A 15,926-nucleotide genomic window follows, 5' to 3' on the forward strand; every position below is an offset into this window, starting at 1 on the left:
AAAAAAATCAAGTATAGGGTAAGATATTTGATTTAGATATATAAATAGAACTGAATTTACCAATGTGTTTGCAAATTGGCCGGTGACCAAATTACAAATATCAATTCACTCGTGTTATACATAATCTCAAAATACCAAGACTGGTGAAGAGAGCAAAGGGCTCATAGTAGGTGTCACCATTCATCAAAAGAGTACTTAAGATTACCCAAGACACAAGAAAATGGAACTGCTGTCAACTATAGCAGCCTACATGGGAAACAAATTTTGGTAGTGGTTGCAGCAGTTTGAATGTCTGCCTAAAAAGCTCATGAAATTTGGTTGTCATTCAAACAGTACAGTGTCAAATGGTAGGACCTTCAGGGGGGTGGTCAGATTATGAGGTCTCTGCCCTTAGGAATAGATTAATGCTATTATTGCAGAAATACATTAGTTACATCAGCAGTGAATGGTTACTTTTTTACCTTTTGATTTATTGAATTTAATATATGTATATCGGTTTTTTGAGACAGTGTTTTTCTGCATAGCCCTGGCTGTCCTGGAACTCACTCTATAGACTAGGCTGGCCTCGAATTCAAAAATCCACCTGCCTCTGCTTCCCAAGTGCTGGGATTAAAGGCATGTGCCACCATTGCCCAGCAGTACTTTTATATTTATTATGAGGTTTTGAATGGATGTATCATCGTGCTATGCTCATATTCATCTCTCTGCTATTCCTCCCCTTGTTTTCTCCTCCATAATAGTTCTCCTTCTGGTTTCATGTCATATGTATAAAACAAACAAGGGAATTCTCTAGAAAATAATAATTACAGATTGTATTCACTCAGGAGAATAGAAGACCTATATCCATACTAAAACTGTAAATGAGCACGTATGCCAGATTTGTGCCTCATCATCCCTAACTGAAAACACTCCTACTGATCATGAACTGGAAGACAGATAAACAAACCATAGCACATCAGTGCTATGAGTACTACACAACAAAATAGGGGTGGGTTATTCACTCATGCAATACAGTGTGTTAAAAGGAACCAGGCTGTATATTATCATTCATGGGACATCCTAGAAAAGATCAAGGTTTCTAGGAACTGAGGTGGAGGTTGAAGGTTCACTACACTACAAAGGGATAGGAAAGAACTTTGGGGAGTTAAGAATAATTATCTGTCATATATGTATGTATGTATGTGAATGTGTGTATCTATCTATAATCGTTTTAACACCTATCATCTATCACCTTTTTAACATCTCTCTCTCTTTCTCTCTATCTATTTATCTATCTTTTGAACATCAGACAAAGTGTGAAAATTTGTCTTTTCCCCCTTCCCTCCCCTCCCCTGCTGCAAGACCCTGTCTGGTTCCCCTTCTTAGTAAATTGTAATAAAATTTCAGGTTGCTGGGTGTCTCACACACGATTTTTCTTTCATACTACGCCACTGTGCAGCAGTGGGACCCTCACCACCTGCTGGTATTTATTGGATGCCACATCCGTCAGAATAATGAGCTTATCTTTTATAATTTATTCAGTCTGTACTATTCTATAATAACAAGAGAGAAACAAGATAAAGCCAATAGTTTTCTAAAACGTTATAATTCTAAAAGTTTATATATGATAGGCTTAATAATGAGCTCTGAAATTGGATGGAAACATTTTTTTTACCATTTTTATTTACTTTACATCCTTATTGCTGCCCCCTCTTGACTCCCCATTTCCCAAATCCAGTTCTTCTCTACCTCCTCTTCTCCCTACCCTGACACATCAAGTATCTACGGGATTAGTTGGATCCTCTCCCACTGACGTCAGACAAGGCAGCTCAGTTGGGCAACCTATTCCACAGTCAGGCTATAGCTTTAAGGATAGCCCCCACTACAGTTGTTCAGAACCCACATGAAGACCAATCAGCACATCTGCTACATATGTGCAGGAGCCCTACATCCAGCACAAGTATGCTCTTTTGTTGGTGGCTCAATCTCTAAGAGCCCTCAAGGGTCTGGGTTAGTTGACTCTCTTGATCTTCCTGTGGAGTTCAGATCCCCTTCGGGGCCCAATGAAAACTTTTCTAATCTTTAGTAAAAAGCTGGATTTTAATTAACCATGACAAAACACAGCTGTATCCTTCTAATTTCTTTTTTTTTTTAAACCTTTCTCTTCATTTTAATGCCAATTTTTCATTTTTCAAGGAAATGGTAAGCCATGGATGGTATTCTTTTATTTTTTGAGAATTTCACATATGAGTATTATATTTACATCATTTCCATACCTTCATTTCCCTCTCCAACTCCTCCAAGTTTCCCCGAGTTCTTTTCAGATCCATGACTTCTTCTTCTAGAGATATAATTTATACAGAATATACATTTGTATATATAAATAAAGCCTGTGGAGTCAATTTGTTACTCTTGTACATGTGTTTAACACTGACAACTTGGGAATAGATAATCTACTAGGGAACTCATCCTTGGGGAATAATGATTCTAACTTCTTATAGAAATGACTTATCAGTCTGGGAATGTGAGTCAGATATAGAATTAATGTTTAGCATGCATGCATAAGACCTCCAGTTCACTCTCTAGAACTTTAAGAAAAAAGCAAAGCAAAGGAAATAAATATGTCCAATTGATGGATACTTTAAGAGGAGACAGATAAGGACGGAGCTAAAAGAGTTAGAAAAACAAGCATGGTAAAGGAGAGTCAGGAAGCTGGTTTGTATGTATTATAGTACATTCCTGAATTTTATGATGACTATTTTATGATTAAATCCATCCAATTTGTAACTCGATTATGATTTTAAATATTTGTTTATCTGCCTTCTGTTCCAACTTTTGTTTGGATTTTCTTTTTAAAAGCACTTGTCAGTTTCCACAGAATCTAGCTCTTGTCATCTGTGGCTGGAACCATTGTGCTAGTGTTGCTCTGTGAATCATCAGAGGAAATGAACACGATTTGTAGATCATAATCAAGTATTCTAGGTTTATCCGGCATGAGCCATCTGAATGCATTTACTCCTTTATTCTTTCTTTCATGCATATTTCATTTCATCAAGCAAGGATATCTTGAGCACTCGGTACAGGCTATGAACTGGTCTACTATCAGAGAATATATTAATGGCTGAGATAGATTCCTACTTTGTAGGTGTGCGTGCACATGTGAGCAGAGGCCAGCAGTTGACATAGATGGCTCTTTATCTCATATTTTGAAACAGCATTTCTCCTTGAACTCAAAAGTTGACAATTGAGGTTCAATGGCTAGCTAGTAAGCTCCCGATATCTTCTATCTCTGCTTCCTCTGTGCTGAGATTACAGACATGTTCTGTGGGTGAAACTCAGGTTCCCAGGCTAGTAAGACAAACACTTTGCCAACTGAGTCATTTCCCCAAGCTTCTAGACTCCTGCATGTCTTATAAATATATAGTATGACATAACAAAACAAATGAACAAGGAAACTCTTGAGAAAATAATCATAAATTGTATATACCTATGAGGACTGAAGACATATATCCGTACTAAAACTGTAAATGAAAAATTATGTCTGATCTATTCATTATCATCCCAAGTAGAAAACAGTCCTACTGATCATGAACTGGAGGACAGATAAACAAACCAGGACACACCAATGCTGTGAATACTACATAGCAAAATAGGAGTGTAAGCGTAACATGCAATACAGTGTGCTAAAAGGAACCAGGCTGTGTGTTACATATTCATGGGGCACTCTGGAAAAGATCAAGATCTCTTGAAGCTGAAGTGGATGGGAGGAGTACACTAAAAAGGGGCCAGAAAGAATTTTGGAGGATGATCAAAATGGCATGTATTTGGGCTGTGTCAGTGAAGGTGATGTGGTAGGGGGTGAGAGTGTCAAAGTTCATAGATATGTTCCCCCTAAGCTTACTATATACAACTTACATTCTAATAAAGTTAGAAAAGAAAGTAACTGGTTGATAGGATTCCCCATTCTCTTAGACTGAGTAGCCAAAGAAGGTCTCTTAGAGGAGGTGACTACTGTGCAAAAGAAACTTCTTGGATGTCCCTTTTTGCTTTTACTCCGAGGTGAAAAAGAGGAAAACTTCCATTTTATTCTGAAAGCATGTGTTTTAATTAAAGGAGAATTTATGCAACCACATACACCGGGAAGATTTATAAGTGCAAGAATGTAAATTTAGTCTATTTTTTAAAGGATGTTATTGACAGGCACAGTTCAAAAGACCTCACCAGGGAGCCCTTTGTGAGACACTGCATGTTTCATGATGAAGCTTGTGCTTTTTTTTCCCCTTCATGCATATTAAGTTGCCAGAATGATACTTAATTAATCACATAAAAGGCTTGTCACTTGAAAAACTAATGTGTGAGAGACATGGAAGTTCTTTGTCACCCTCTTCTCTTCTTGTCACTGAGAGCGAGCCTTTTTGAGAGCGAGCCTGTTGAGAGCGAGCCTGTTGAGAGCGAGCCTGTTGAGAGCGAGCCTGTTGAGAGCGAGCCTGGCTGGGAAAGCCCACTTCCACAACACCTGGCCTCTGTTCATTCCCAGACGCTGCTGGCACCACTTCTGGATCACTGTGACTGTGGGCAGACACAAGGTGTATTCCCTTCCAAGGTCTCAGCATATGCCTCTGAAAAAACCAACTAGATTGAACTTAGGATCTGGCAGCCCAACCTGCTCTAACTGAGGGATTTTATGGGAGGATGCTCTATAGGGAACTAAACTGAGTCTTTTTTTTTTTTTTTTTTTTTTGTGAGAAAGAGATTAATCTCTTCAAAATCCAGAAAGATTGGCATAATAGCCTAAGAACCATTGAAGTGACCAGGGAAGGACCCCTTTCTAAATTGATCTGCCCTGGGTCACTCAGACACCATCTTTTAAAACAGGCAGATTTTGAGTCTGGAGCTCCCGGTCATGAGAAGGGAAATGGAATCAGACTGTATTTTGAATGGGACCATGTAATAGCATGTATGAGAACAGCGGAGTGTGTATGAGGACAGAGTGTGCAAGTGGAGAAAGAAGACAGGGACTACAATTGAAGGTACTTGAATGTGAACCTGAAATTGGTAAACTGTGGTAATTCCATGGTTCCAGTTGAAATCCCTTTTGGATACAGGAGCATGTATGATGATTGTTATGAACTTAGGTGGAGCCTAATATAGAGGCTCACTTGGAAATTGATAATATGCACTAAATATATGTACTAATAACTTAAGCATTTCAGATTTGAATGTACACCTAAAAGAAGTAAAATTCTGTCAGCCAAAAGATGCAAAGACTTAATAGCTGCTGAGAGAGGGAAAATCAGCAATGGAGTGACCCTTGGTATCAACCACGTCACGGCAGGACTCATGCTCAGGAACAGTTGTCCAATACAAAATGGACCCCATGTTAGCTTGTTTATTTTTTGTGTTGCTTTTCTTGTTTGTTTTTTTTAAAAAGAGAAGAATGTGGTGGGTCGTGATGAGATGTGATCAGGGAGGAGTTGGGGATGAGTAAAGAATATCATCAAAATATATTGTTCTAAGTTCTAAAGAAACAAACAAACAGAAACAAAATCTAGAAAAGGTCCTTAGCTCCAAATCAAAAATAAATCAGTATTCGTCAGGATAAGCAGAAGTCTTTTCCTCCAATGGGACCCTGCAAACAATTGAAATACCACTCCTAAACATGCCAACATGGATGTACCACTCCTAAACATGCCAACATGGATGAAAACTACAGAAATATATCAAGCATAAGTAGGCAAACTCAAAGTTGTATTCTCTGTATGTTTGTATGTTCAAGAATTTCAATAAGTAATGTTGGGTAAATAAAATCACAGTAACAGTTGCCTTTCTTTAGGAATATTAAGTAGAAATGGGCAAGCTACTGGGACTCCTTAATATCCTCAATATTATAGTTACATGGTTACATAGACATTATATAAAAATGATGAGCTGTTAACTTACTCTTTTTACTATGTTCATAGATGACACATTGTTGATAAGTATAGAATTCACATTTACATTGCCAAGCCTATAAAGCTGTTGTAAGAATCTTATAGCTTTCAAAGATAAGTTAAATAGAAGAGTACAGTTTTATGTTATCAAACTGGCCAAGCATCTATTCTTTTTGAAGTTAGTGTGATACACCACCTGTCATTCCAGTGATCCATCAGCCTTTGCAAGGCAAGGCCAATTACAAAAAGTTAGTGAGGACACACTGCAGCTGCTGTGGCATTCAACTCAGCTTTGCACAGAGCTGTCTCTGACTGCTGATGGCAAGCTCAGTCTGATCTGAAACTCCAGGAAGAGGGTCCCTGCAGCTGCAGTTTTCCATTCCATGCCCTCCCTTTCCATGCTGTTCGCCTCCCTGAGGAGACAGTAAACACCATCTGGACCACCGCATTCACCAGCCCGGAAACCCAAATCTCTTCTTCCTATCAAGAAAATTATGCTCAGCCTGACGTGCCCTCCACCAGTGGGAACCAGCCATAGAGCTTCTGCCAGCTCTGAAGTTTGCTGGCCCTGAACGAACACAGAAAGTGTCTGTGGTCATTAGTACCTGGAAGGCAAAATAGGCAGGGTGCAAGCAAGATGAGAGTGTGTGGAAAAACCCTGTCTGGTCCATACAATAACCTCATTTCTGGACCATTACTTTTCAGTCTCTGAGAATATCATCTGGGCTGAGCAGTGTACTTTAAGTAGCTTAAGTTAAACACATGGCCACAAATACTGATAACACTATCTTTATTTGTCTGTTACCTATGAAGGCCAGCTCACCTGAGGACAGTTTGTTCTTTTATAGCAAGAGATGCAAGCACCACAAGTAGTAAAATGTGGGCTCTTTACTTCAGATTCTAAACTTTAAAGAATCGCAGCTATATTTTATATTATACACTCTGGTCCTATGTACCTTTAGTATATACCATATAGTTGACTTAAGATAACAACTCATAATCTCTGGTCCAATAAACCTGTTCTTCTTAATTTAGCCATTTAGCATATGTTGTATCTGGTAGTCTAACCATTTCTGTGTTTTATTTTCAGAACATAAGTCAGCAACATGTGTGAATATACTTCAAATATATCTTTACTTGCTTGGTCAAGCATGAGTTTTCCTTTTTTTAACATGGTAGATAGAGATATTTGATGAATACAGGTTTGAAGATTGTACCAATACAAATCATATATATATGTATATATATACACACATATATATATACACATATATACATACATATATATATATATATATATATATGACATGTATGTTTTCCAGATGTGCAATTTTCAGAATAACAGCGGATACTCAGTCTTACCAAGCTACAAAAACACTGTACATAGAAGGACATTAATAAAGCTATTAAAATTAGAAGTCAACCTTGAACTTGTTTAGCTGGGTCAAAGGGAGCAATCATATTTAAAGTCATTGAAGGGAGACTTAGAAAAATCAACACACAACTGCTCTGTTCAGTCACATCCAAAAATTAGCTGTAAGAAAAGTTAAGACTGTCCGAGGAAGACAAAGTTCAGAGAAATGGAGCCTATTTTTGTTGTTGTTGTTGTTGTTCTTTCTCAAAGGAGGTTTTACAGAGGGTCAGTGAGAATTTCTCTGTTTTCTGAAAGATTCTGAATTGCTTCTAAGAAACATTAGCCTGAGGTTGAAACTGTAGGGTAGGATTGTCCTTCTCACTGTTCAATTAATTTTTCAGAGAAAGAGAAGACAGGGAAAGGCAATGATTTTTCTTCAGAAAAGAAATGCCCGTTAGTCTCAGGCTTAGAGATTTAATTCTCATTTGTCTCCTTGGGTCTCCACCATTCACTCATTTTTCTTTTCTTAAACTAATATGCCAAGCTCCAGTAGTAATTTTCAGAACAAAATCATGCCTGGAAGGGAATGTGAGTTTGAGTAAAAGTTCCCTTTTGGGCAGACAGCTCTCTCTTGTCATTCACTGAGTGGTCCACCACCCCAAGAGAGGATATAACTTCCAATGAGTACTTACCTGTCAGCTGACAGTGCCGTAAGTGTGAAGACAGACACCCCCACTGAAGTCAGTTGTATAAAGGGGATCAGTTTGCAGCCAATCCTGCCAAATAGCCACCTGTCAGCCAGGTACTTGCTGGCATCCACAGGGGCACATGTTACCAGCAGCAGCAGGTCTCCCAAAGCCAGGCTAGAGATGAACAGGTTTGGCACATTTCGCATGGACTTGACGGTACAGAAGATCTTGATGAGCGTGATGTTGCCAATAAGGCCTATCACGATGATAAGCCCATAAACTGCAGGAATGACATAGATGAATCCCGGGTGAAACCAGTTATCCATCTTGGGGGGATTCAGACTTTGATTGAAGGTGTCATTGCAGGACAGGAAAGGGTCCACTTCTAAGTTCAGGTGGGAACAATTGTCTGGAGTCATCTCAAGACTTCTCTCTTCAAATGTGCCTTCAAGATGCTGCTTTGTAACTTCTGGTTATCAGTTAGGTGCTGAAGGTAAGATCTGTGCGAGGCTCTTTATCTTCCTTAAAAACACTCTGAATTCACACACACACACACACACACACACACACACACACACACACACACACTGGTATTCCAAACTCTAGCTCAGAATGTTGATGTTGGTTCTGTCCCAGCCTTCACACCACCAGCAAGCATGTATCTGTAAATTCTCTAAGTTAACAAGCAACAGAAACTCAGCCCGAAGAAAAGCTTAGAATTAAGCCCACTCTGTCTCAGCTCTTCCTACCTCCATCCTAAACTGAGTCTCTCTGGCAGCAGTTTACTAAGAACTTTTGGATTGCTATTTTCACACAGCATTTCCCGTCTTCCCTGATTTGTAGAATCTGAAGGTTTAAAGTGGGTAGAAAAAAACTGCACCAAGAGAGCCTCCAATCCTATAGGCAGGATGCTTTGGACGTCACTGGCTTCCCCAGCAAACAGCAGCTCTCCTGAGCTGCCGCTCTGAAGAGGAGCCAGGACCACGTATAGACAGCGAATGCCAGCCCCCTGCTGGACGCTTCAATCACTGCCCAGCTGCCTGCTTTCTCCAAATGAGAATCAGGCAGCAGATCACAACTCCTAAGTGCCTTAACAGATACCTTTGCCTTTTCATTTAAGCTGAGAGAACCTATAGTCGGCATTTAATAAATGCTGTTCCCTTCAAAGTCTGGGAATATCTCTGATACTATCTCCCTGGGTTCAGATGTGACTCACGACCTTCCTGTTTCTAATCTTTACTAATGTATTAAAAGGGCCCATCTGGGTCTGTGTATGAGCTGTCCCAATTAGTTCCCTTGGAACAGGGACTGCTATGAAGAATTGCATGCACGGGACTCATACCTTAAACCTTCAGCAACAGACTTCAGGAAAACCAAAACCACGGTGCACGTGTGCTCTTTCTTGAGAACTTCCCAAGCCCCTGTCTGTGATGCTTAACCATGGAGCCAGCTGCATACACACATAGATCTTTTCCAGACCCCCCCCCCCAAAAAAAAGCATTTTCTTCTGATCTAAAAATTATATGAGCTGTTTTTTTGGTGTAGCTTTTTGCATTTTTTTTTTTTTTTGGCAAGTTTTCAATTTCGTCTGAAGTATACAACAGTTGTAGATTCTCCCAAGAAACAGGAAACAGGAGATGGGGAGAGGGGGAGAGACTGGTGAAAGAAATGAGTTATGGTCAAAGGAGTGCTGAGAAAGACTCTATTAAAAATGCTATCAGAACAAGGCTTGACCTTTAGCTAGCACTAATAAATACATCATAAGGCTATACCTTCATGATGTCTACTGAGGTGGCCCTTTTTGATACGTGTCAGAAAGCTAGTTAATAACAGGGAAAGGTTCATGCTTCAGGACCTATAAGAAATAAAGAAATGTGTGCTTGCAGGACCCACCAAGAAAGCTTCCAATGGCATCGCCATGGACATTTGCAGCATTTGATGGCCAGGTAGCTGGGGTACCCTTTTTGTAATATGAAAGGTTCCTTGTAGGCAGCAGTTAGAAGACTGGTGATGCATGCTTGCAGGTAGAAGGGTTTCTTAGGGGAGTCCAGCACTGCCAGGACTGAGTCAATAAACATGAGTCTAGTGGTGTCAATCAGTTGCTAGAAGTACAATTTATTGATGCAGGACATGAACTTCAGTCCTGACCGACCCTCTCATTTATTACCTTGAAACATTGCTTGGGCAAGTTACTTATGCATCTTCAGGTTCAAGTTCTTTATTTGTGGAGCAGGGATAATTTATGAAGTTCAATAAAAACCATCCCTGGTAAGACTGTATAGTATTCCATTTGATGAATTTTAGCTACTTATCACTATCACCATGATTACCATTTGGGGATTGAAGGGAAAAGATTGGTTTTGGAACAGCTCAGAAGACTGATCGATCTCAAATCAATAGACAGGAATTCCACACACACCGGTGAATCATCAACTCCTCTGTTTACTTAAGAGACATGGACAGCTGCCATGTACTACATATGTAAGAAGCTAGAGAGTGGCACTGATCAAGGTGATCACTCATTAGATCCATTCCCTTTCTAGAATGGAGTAACTGCCCTTTTTTTCCCCAGATAATGTGACACTTGACAATGAAGATGTCCTAGGTGTGTGCTAGGGCTTTGGAACAGAGAAAATGCAGCACATGCTTTGTGGCACAAAGGAAGCAGGTTAGCATTGAGCAAGAGAACCACTATAAGCCCCTTTATAGAGATCACTCAAATTAGCAGAAACAGGGCAAGGAGAGTACAACATGAAACACAGCTGGAGGCAAATTGGATGAGACAGTGCTGAATCCCTTGTTGTTGCTATGAAGTTCTGCCTGTAGAGTTTGGGCACACAAAGAGGACTTGTGGGCACTATATCCCCCCATCTGTTCATCCGTGTGCTGAGTCAGTCTCACTTCTTAAGTCCAATTAGGCTACTAGTGTTTCTCTTCCCATGCAAGTTAAGCAGTTGTGGACAGGTGTTGATTTCTCAAAGCTGCTGTTAGCATTGTGCCTTCCACAGCCATATAGAAATGTTCTAATGGTACTTTAAGAGTGAATGTATATTGAGTATTGACATCTACTATTTGCTAGATTAAAATTCCTAGTAATATATATATATATATATATATATATATATATGATGAATTAGTTAAAATGACTGTGTCCACAACAAAGAAAGATAGGGGGAGGGAGGGGGAGGAGGAGAGAGGGAAAGGGAGAAAGAGGAGGGAGATAGAGAAACAGAGACAGAGAGAGACCAAAATATAACAAAGGACATTAGTTCCATTGGGAAAGATTTTTTATTTAAGATTTCAGGTTGGCATTAGCCTATAAGGCACAAATCTTTAAAAAAGGAAAGGTGGTCCTAGAAAGGTGGTTCAGAGGTTAAGATTGTATACTACTCTTCAAAGGACCTGGTTTCAGTTCCCAGCACCCACATCCCACAAACTCCAGCTCTAGGGGGAGCCCAATGTCTCTGGCCTCTGCAAATATCTGCACTGACAAACATGTACCCACACAAAGATACACAAATACACATAATTGACAAAAAATGTTCTTCAATAAGCAAGAATGTCAGGGGGGCTTCATAAAAATACAACTTCTGACATCCTACCCTATATTACTAACTTTAAGTCTTCAATGGCAGAATCCAATAATGATTCTTTTTCATTAGGTCTCTAGGGGGTTCTAATGCTTTGTTACACTGGGGGCTAACAAGGCAAACAACATAGGCTATCAGGATCATGTCAGTGTGACAATCCATATTCTGTCTCTTCTGATGAGGGAGGAAGGACGGAAACATGTATAAGAATTTAGATTGCTGCTATGGGTTGTGTCTACCCAAGAGTAAGTCCTTAAGTCAGCAGCATGACCTCAGGATTTACTAGAAATATATAGTCATGGGCAAGTGGTGTTGCTCAACCTGTAGAGGCATTTGCTTAGGCCTAGCAACCTGACTTCAATCCATGAACCCCACAAGGTGGCAGGAGAGAACTGACTCCAGAGAGTTGTCCTCTGACCTCCATGCTGTATGGTATGTATATGCCGGTGCATACTCACACACATACAAAATTAAATAAATAAGTAAATACAATTTTAGAAATGCAGAATTCTAGGCACTACTTTAGTCCTCCTAATAAGTGCATTTAAAAGAACTAACCTTCACTGTAACAAGACGTTCAGGAAATTCATATGCAAGTTAAAGTCTTTGATACAGGGATGTAGGCATCAAGAACATCTGGGAACAATGGTTAAAAAGAAGCAGAGTAGGAACGGAAACTAGGCACATGGGGGTAGGGGAGACTAGAGGCTCACACTCAGCCTGAAACCAGCAACTGGACCATGTCAAATTTAGCTAAGAACCACTGCAGCCCTGCAGCTCAATGTGTTAATGTGAGCCTGTAGTCCTAATACATAGGAGTCTGAGGCAGGAGGATCAAGAGTTCCAGACTAGAAAACAAATAGACACAAAAGTAAAATACTGCACCGGGGCTTCTTCACATTCCTGATAATGGCTGAGAGTTGTTCCAGTGTCCTAGGCTACATCAGTACACCCAGGGGCAAGACTCGAATCACAGAGATCCACATGCCTCTGCCTTCTGAATTCTGAGAATCACAGTTTGTGCCAGTTCACCCACAGGATGGTGTTTTTTCCCCCCCTTTCTTTTAGGGATATCACTCTGAGAATAAAAAAAGCAAGGTCAAGATGGAAGTCACTCTAGAGGGAAATTCTGAGCTTGCTCTTGTGCAAACTGAATTCACTATAGGAACAAAGGAGTCACTGGAAATGAGAGATGAAGACCGAGAGGTAAGTAATGAAAAGAACTGAGAACCAGAATGCTGAACGCCAAGTAGTCCAAACATAGGATGAAAGATTCAGGAGTAGACTGACATTCAGCTTTGATGACAAGGTGATGTGCTGAGGGTTGGTGGGCACTGGACATAGTTTCAATGTGCGAGCTGTGACAGCAGAAGGGAGGAGCTGGGTAGAGGACTGTAGTAACTCTTGCTTGAAAAGAATCAGAGATGTCAAATTTTAGTGCTGCAGCAGGAACAGACAAGGCAGATGAGTCTATCCAGATCCAGGTCCTACAATGCTGGGATTGTTTTAAGTTCCCTTTTCTGTTCTCAATACTCTTGACTTTTCATGGACTGTGAAACTTCTGTGAAAGATGAAGGGAGAGTTCCCAAAGAGTCAAGTATCAGTTTGAGCCCTACAAAGATGCAGAAACAGATACCGATGGTCAGAGAAAGCCTAAAGAGGAAGATCACATTCTTAACCCACCTCAAAGTTAAATGAATGTCCAGTGTTGTGGCTTTTAAGTCCACTTGTTCTCGTTATGTGTGATGGATGACCTTGATTGTCGAACTTGATGGGTTTAGTATCACCTTGGAAACAAATCCCTGAGCATATCAATGAGGGATTTTCGTGATTGGGTTCATTGATATGGGAAGGCCCACCCTAAATGTGGGCAGTCCTAGTCTATGGGTGGGGTCTTGAAATTAATATAAATAAAGCAAGGTAATCACAAGAATTCATGGCTCTCATTTCCTGACTGTTGATGCCATGTGCCCAGCTGCCTCAAGCTCCTCAAACTGTAACTTCTCCTCCATGCTGAACTGTTCCTAGAAACCATGAGTCAAAATAAATGCTTCCTTTCCTAAGCTGTTTTTGTCAGGGATTTAGTCATAGCAATAAGACACTATGGAATGTGTCTACTTAGGAAACCAGGATTAATTTTCTTTCTGTTGGATATGAGCTGTACTCAGTGTCTTGATTCTAACAAGTAAAGTGATAAAGTAGGGAGTGTACAACTCTCAAGACCAGATGGTAAACAAACCATCGCAGTGTCTTCTTTGGGGATCATTCACTCTGGAGAAAAGCAGTCACCATGTCATGAGGACACTTGCTATGGCTTGAATGTGAACTGTCCTTCCACAGTTCCATACATTTGAATACTTGGTCAGAGATGGTGGTGCTTTGGGGTGGCAGTCATGGATTCTTCAGAACATGGGGCCTTGCTGGATGATGTAGTCTAACAATGGAGGGCCTTGAAGGACATCCTGCCTCTAATTATGATCTTCTAAGATGTAGCAAGCAACTACAAGGTCCCACAGCCTCAGACCAAGCCACCATGCATCCCCCACCCCCATCATGATGGAAGGTACCCTCTAAACTGTAAGCCCAAATAAGCCTCTCTTCCTTCAAGTTGCTCCTTTCAGACATTTTGTCACAGGTGTTAACAAAGTAACTAATACAATATTCAAATGGCCTTAGTGATAGGCCTACTTGATGAAGAACTGATACAGCTGTGTGTCGTTTTAGGCACGGGCCCCTCTAGAGCAGTGCTTCTGAACGCTGTGAATGCTGTGACAACTCTTTAATGCCATTCCTCATTTTGTGGTAACCCACAAACAAAAACTTATTTTCATTACTATTTCATAACTGTAATTATACTACTGATATGAGTCATAATGTAAATCTCTGGTAGGCAGATGGTCTTAGGTGACCCTTGTAAAAAGTCCTTTAACCCCCAAAAGGGTCATAACTCACAGGTTGAGAAACACTGATCTAGAGCCAAAGCTTGGGATGATATGTGACTGCAGCTTCATGACAGTCCCTGATTCAGGACCACACAACCCAGACCACTTCCAAATTCCCAACCACCAGAGACTATGAGTTAATAAATATTTGTTACTCTTAAACCACTGGTTGATGGTAATTTGTTACATAACCATGGATTACACTTAGCCAGTACAATGGATGGACTAGAGAAAGAAAGACAAACCATTAAAAAAAGAAAAAAGAAACAAAGGACCATAAGAGGCAAGTGTTGTAAACCTAAGTTGAATCTTGAGTATTTAAACAGGGTGTTCATTGACATAAAAATCTGGTCAAGTCTGGAGAACTTTTGCAGACTGTAATCCATTTGTCATCCAAGAACACCAAATTTTCTTATCTGAATAAGATATATGTATTTTGAAAATAGTTAAAACGAGCTGAACTTAGCTCTCAGCCACCATATATCTGGAAATTAGACAATTTATATGCCATCTCTATATCTGCTCAGTGAGCTTGGGCAAGTCAAATCAATTCAATGAACATTATTTGTTACTGAAGTGTTCTGTGCTGTGGTTTTCCATCTGTGAAATACAGGGACACTTTCCCCTTGCCTTTGCCCCAGGACAACATGAGGCATCAGTCCTAACCAGTAATAGTGTGCATGCAAGAGAGGTACCATTCTAAGATCAGCCATTTCTTCCCAGTCTTTTCCCCTTCCCCACGAAGAATGCTAAATGCCCTGAAAGGCATCATTGAGTTATTTCTGCCTATCCATAATAGATTCTGGAATAACTTTAGATTTACAGAAAAGTTGCAAAGTCAGGGCAAAGATTACAAATGTATTCATCACCCAACTCCCCATAGTGTCAACATCTTACAAAACTAAGAGATTCACATTGGTACAATACTATTACACAAACTATAGACTTTAATCAGATTTCTGGTCCTTCTATTGTCATCTTCAATTTCAGGGTCCAATCCAAGATGTTCCATAAGTATTTAATTGTTATGATCCTTTAAGCCAGTGTTATATCTGTGACAGTTTCTCAGACTTTCCTTGTCCCCCCCTCCCGTGTGTTGTCATTATTAATGATTGAAACCAGTTTTTCCTTTAAAATATTTTTTAACAGGTTAGACTTGAATTCATTCTCTAGCTCATACAGGCCTCAAATGTGTGATTCTCCTGCTTCATCCTCCTGAACATCTGGCATTTCAAACCTGTGCTACCAGACCTAGTTTGATCTTAACACTATTTAAAGGAATATGGTTCAAGTATTTTGTAGAATATCTTTCAATTTTGGTTTTCTTAACACTTCATTATTAGACTTGGGAGACAATTTCTGGAGAAGAAAAAAGCCATCAAAATCTTTGATTCTATAACCAAGAAGTATCATTGATAGAAGTATCATTGAAGAAGAAGAAG

General features: G+C 39.9%; 1 protein-coding gene across 1 annotated transcript in view; it reads right to left on the reverse strand.

The window, feature by feature from the left end:
- The window catches only part of Grpr (gastrin releasing peptide receptor), a 45,923-nt gene extending 37,132 nt beyond the window's left edge, over positions 1-8,791 (reverse strand). Inside the window, exon 1 of the mRNA XM_031370766.1 lies at positions 7,956-8,791. Coding sequence (XP_031226626.1) covers positions 7,956-8,371 — 416 coding nt within the window. The 5' untranslated portion in view covers positions 8,372-8,791. The remainder of the gene's footprint in view (positions 1-7,955) is intronic.
- Positions 8,792-15,926: the final 7,135 nt, after the last annotated feature.

The sequence above is a fragment of the Mastomys coucha genome, chromosome X (assembly GCF_008632895.1).
Source record: "Mastomys coucha isolate ucsf_1 chromosome X, UCSF_Mcou_1, whole genome shotgun sequence".
NCBI classification, from domain to species: domain Eukaryota; kingdom Metazoa; phylum Chordata; class Mammalia; order Rodentia; family Muridae; genus Mastomys; species Mastomys coucha.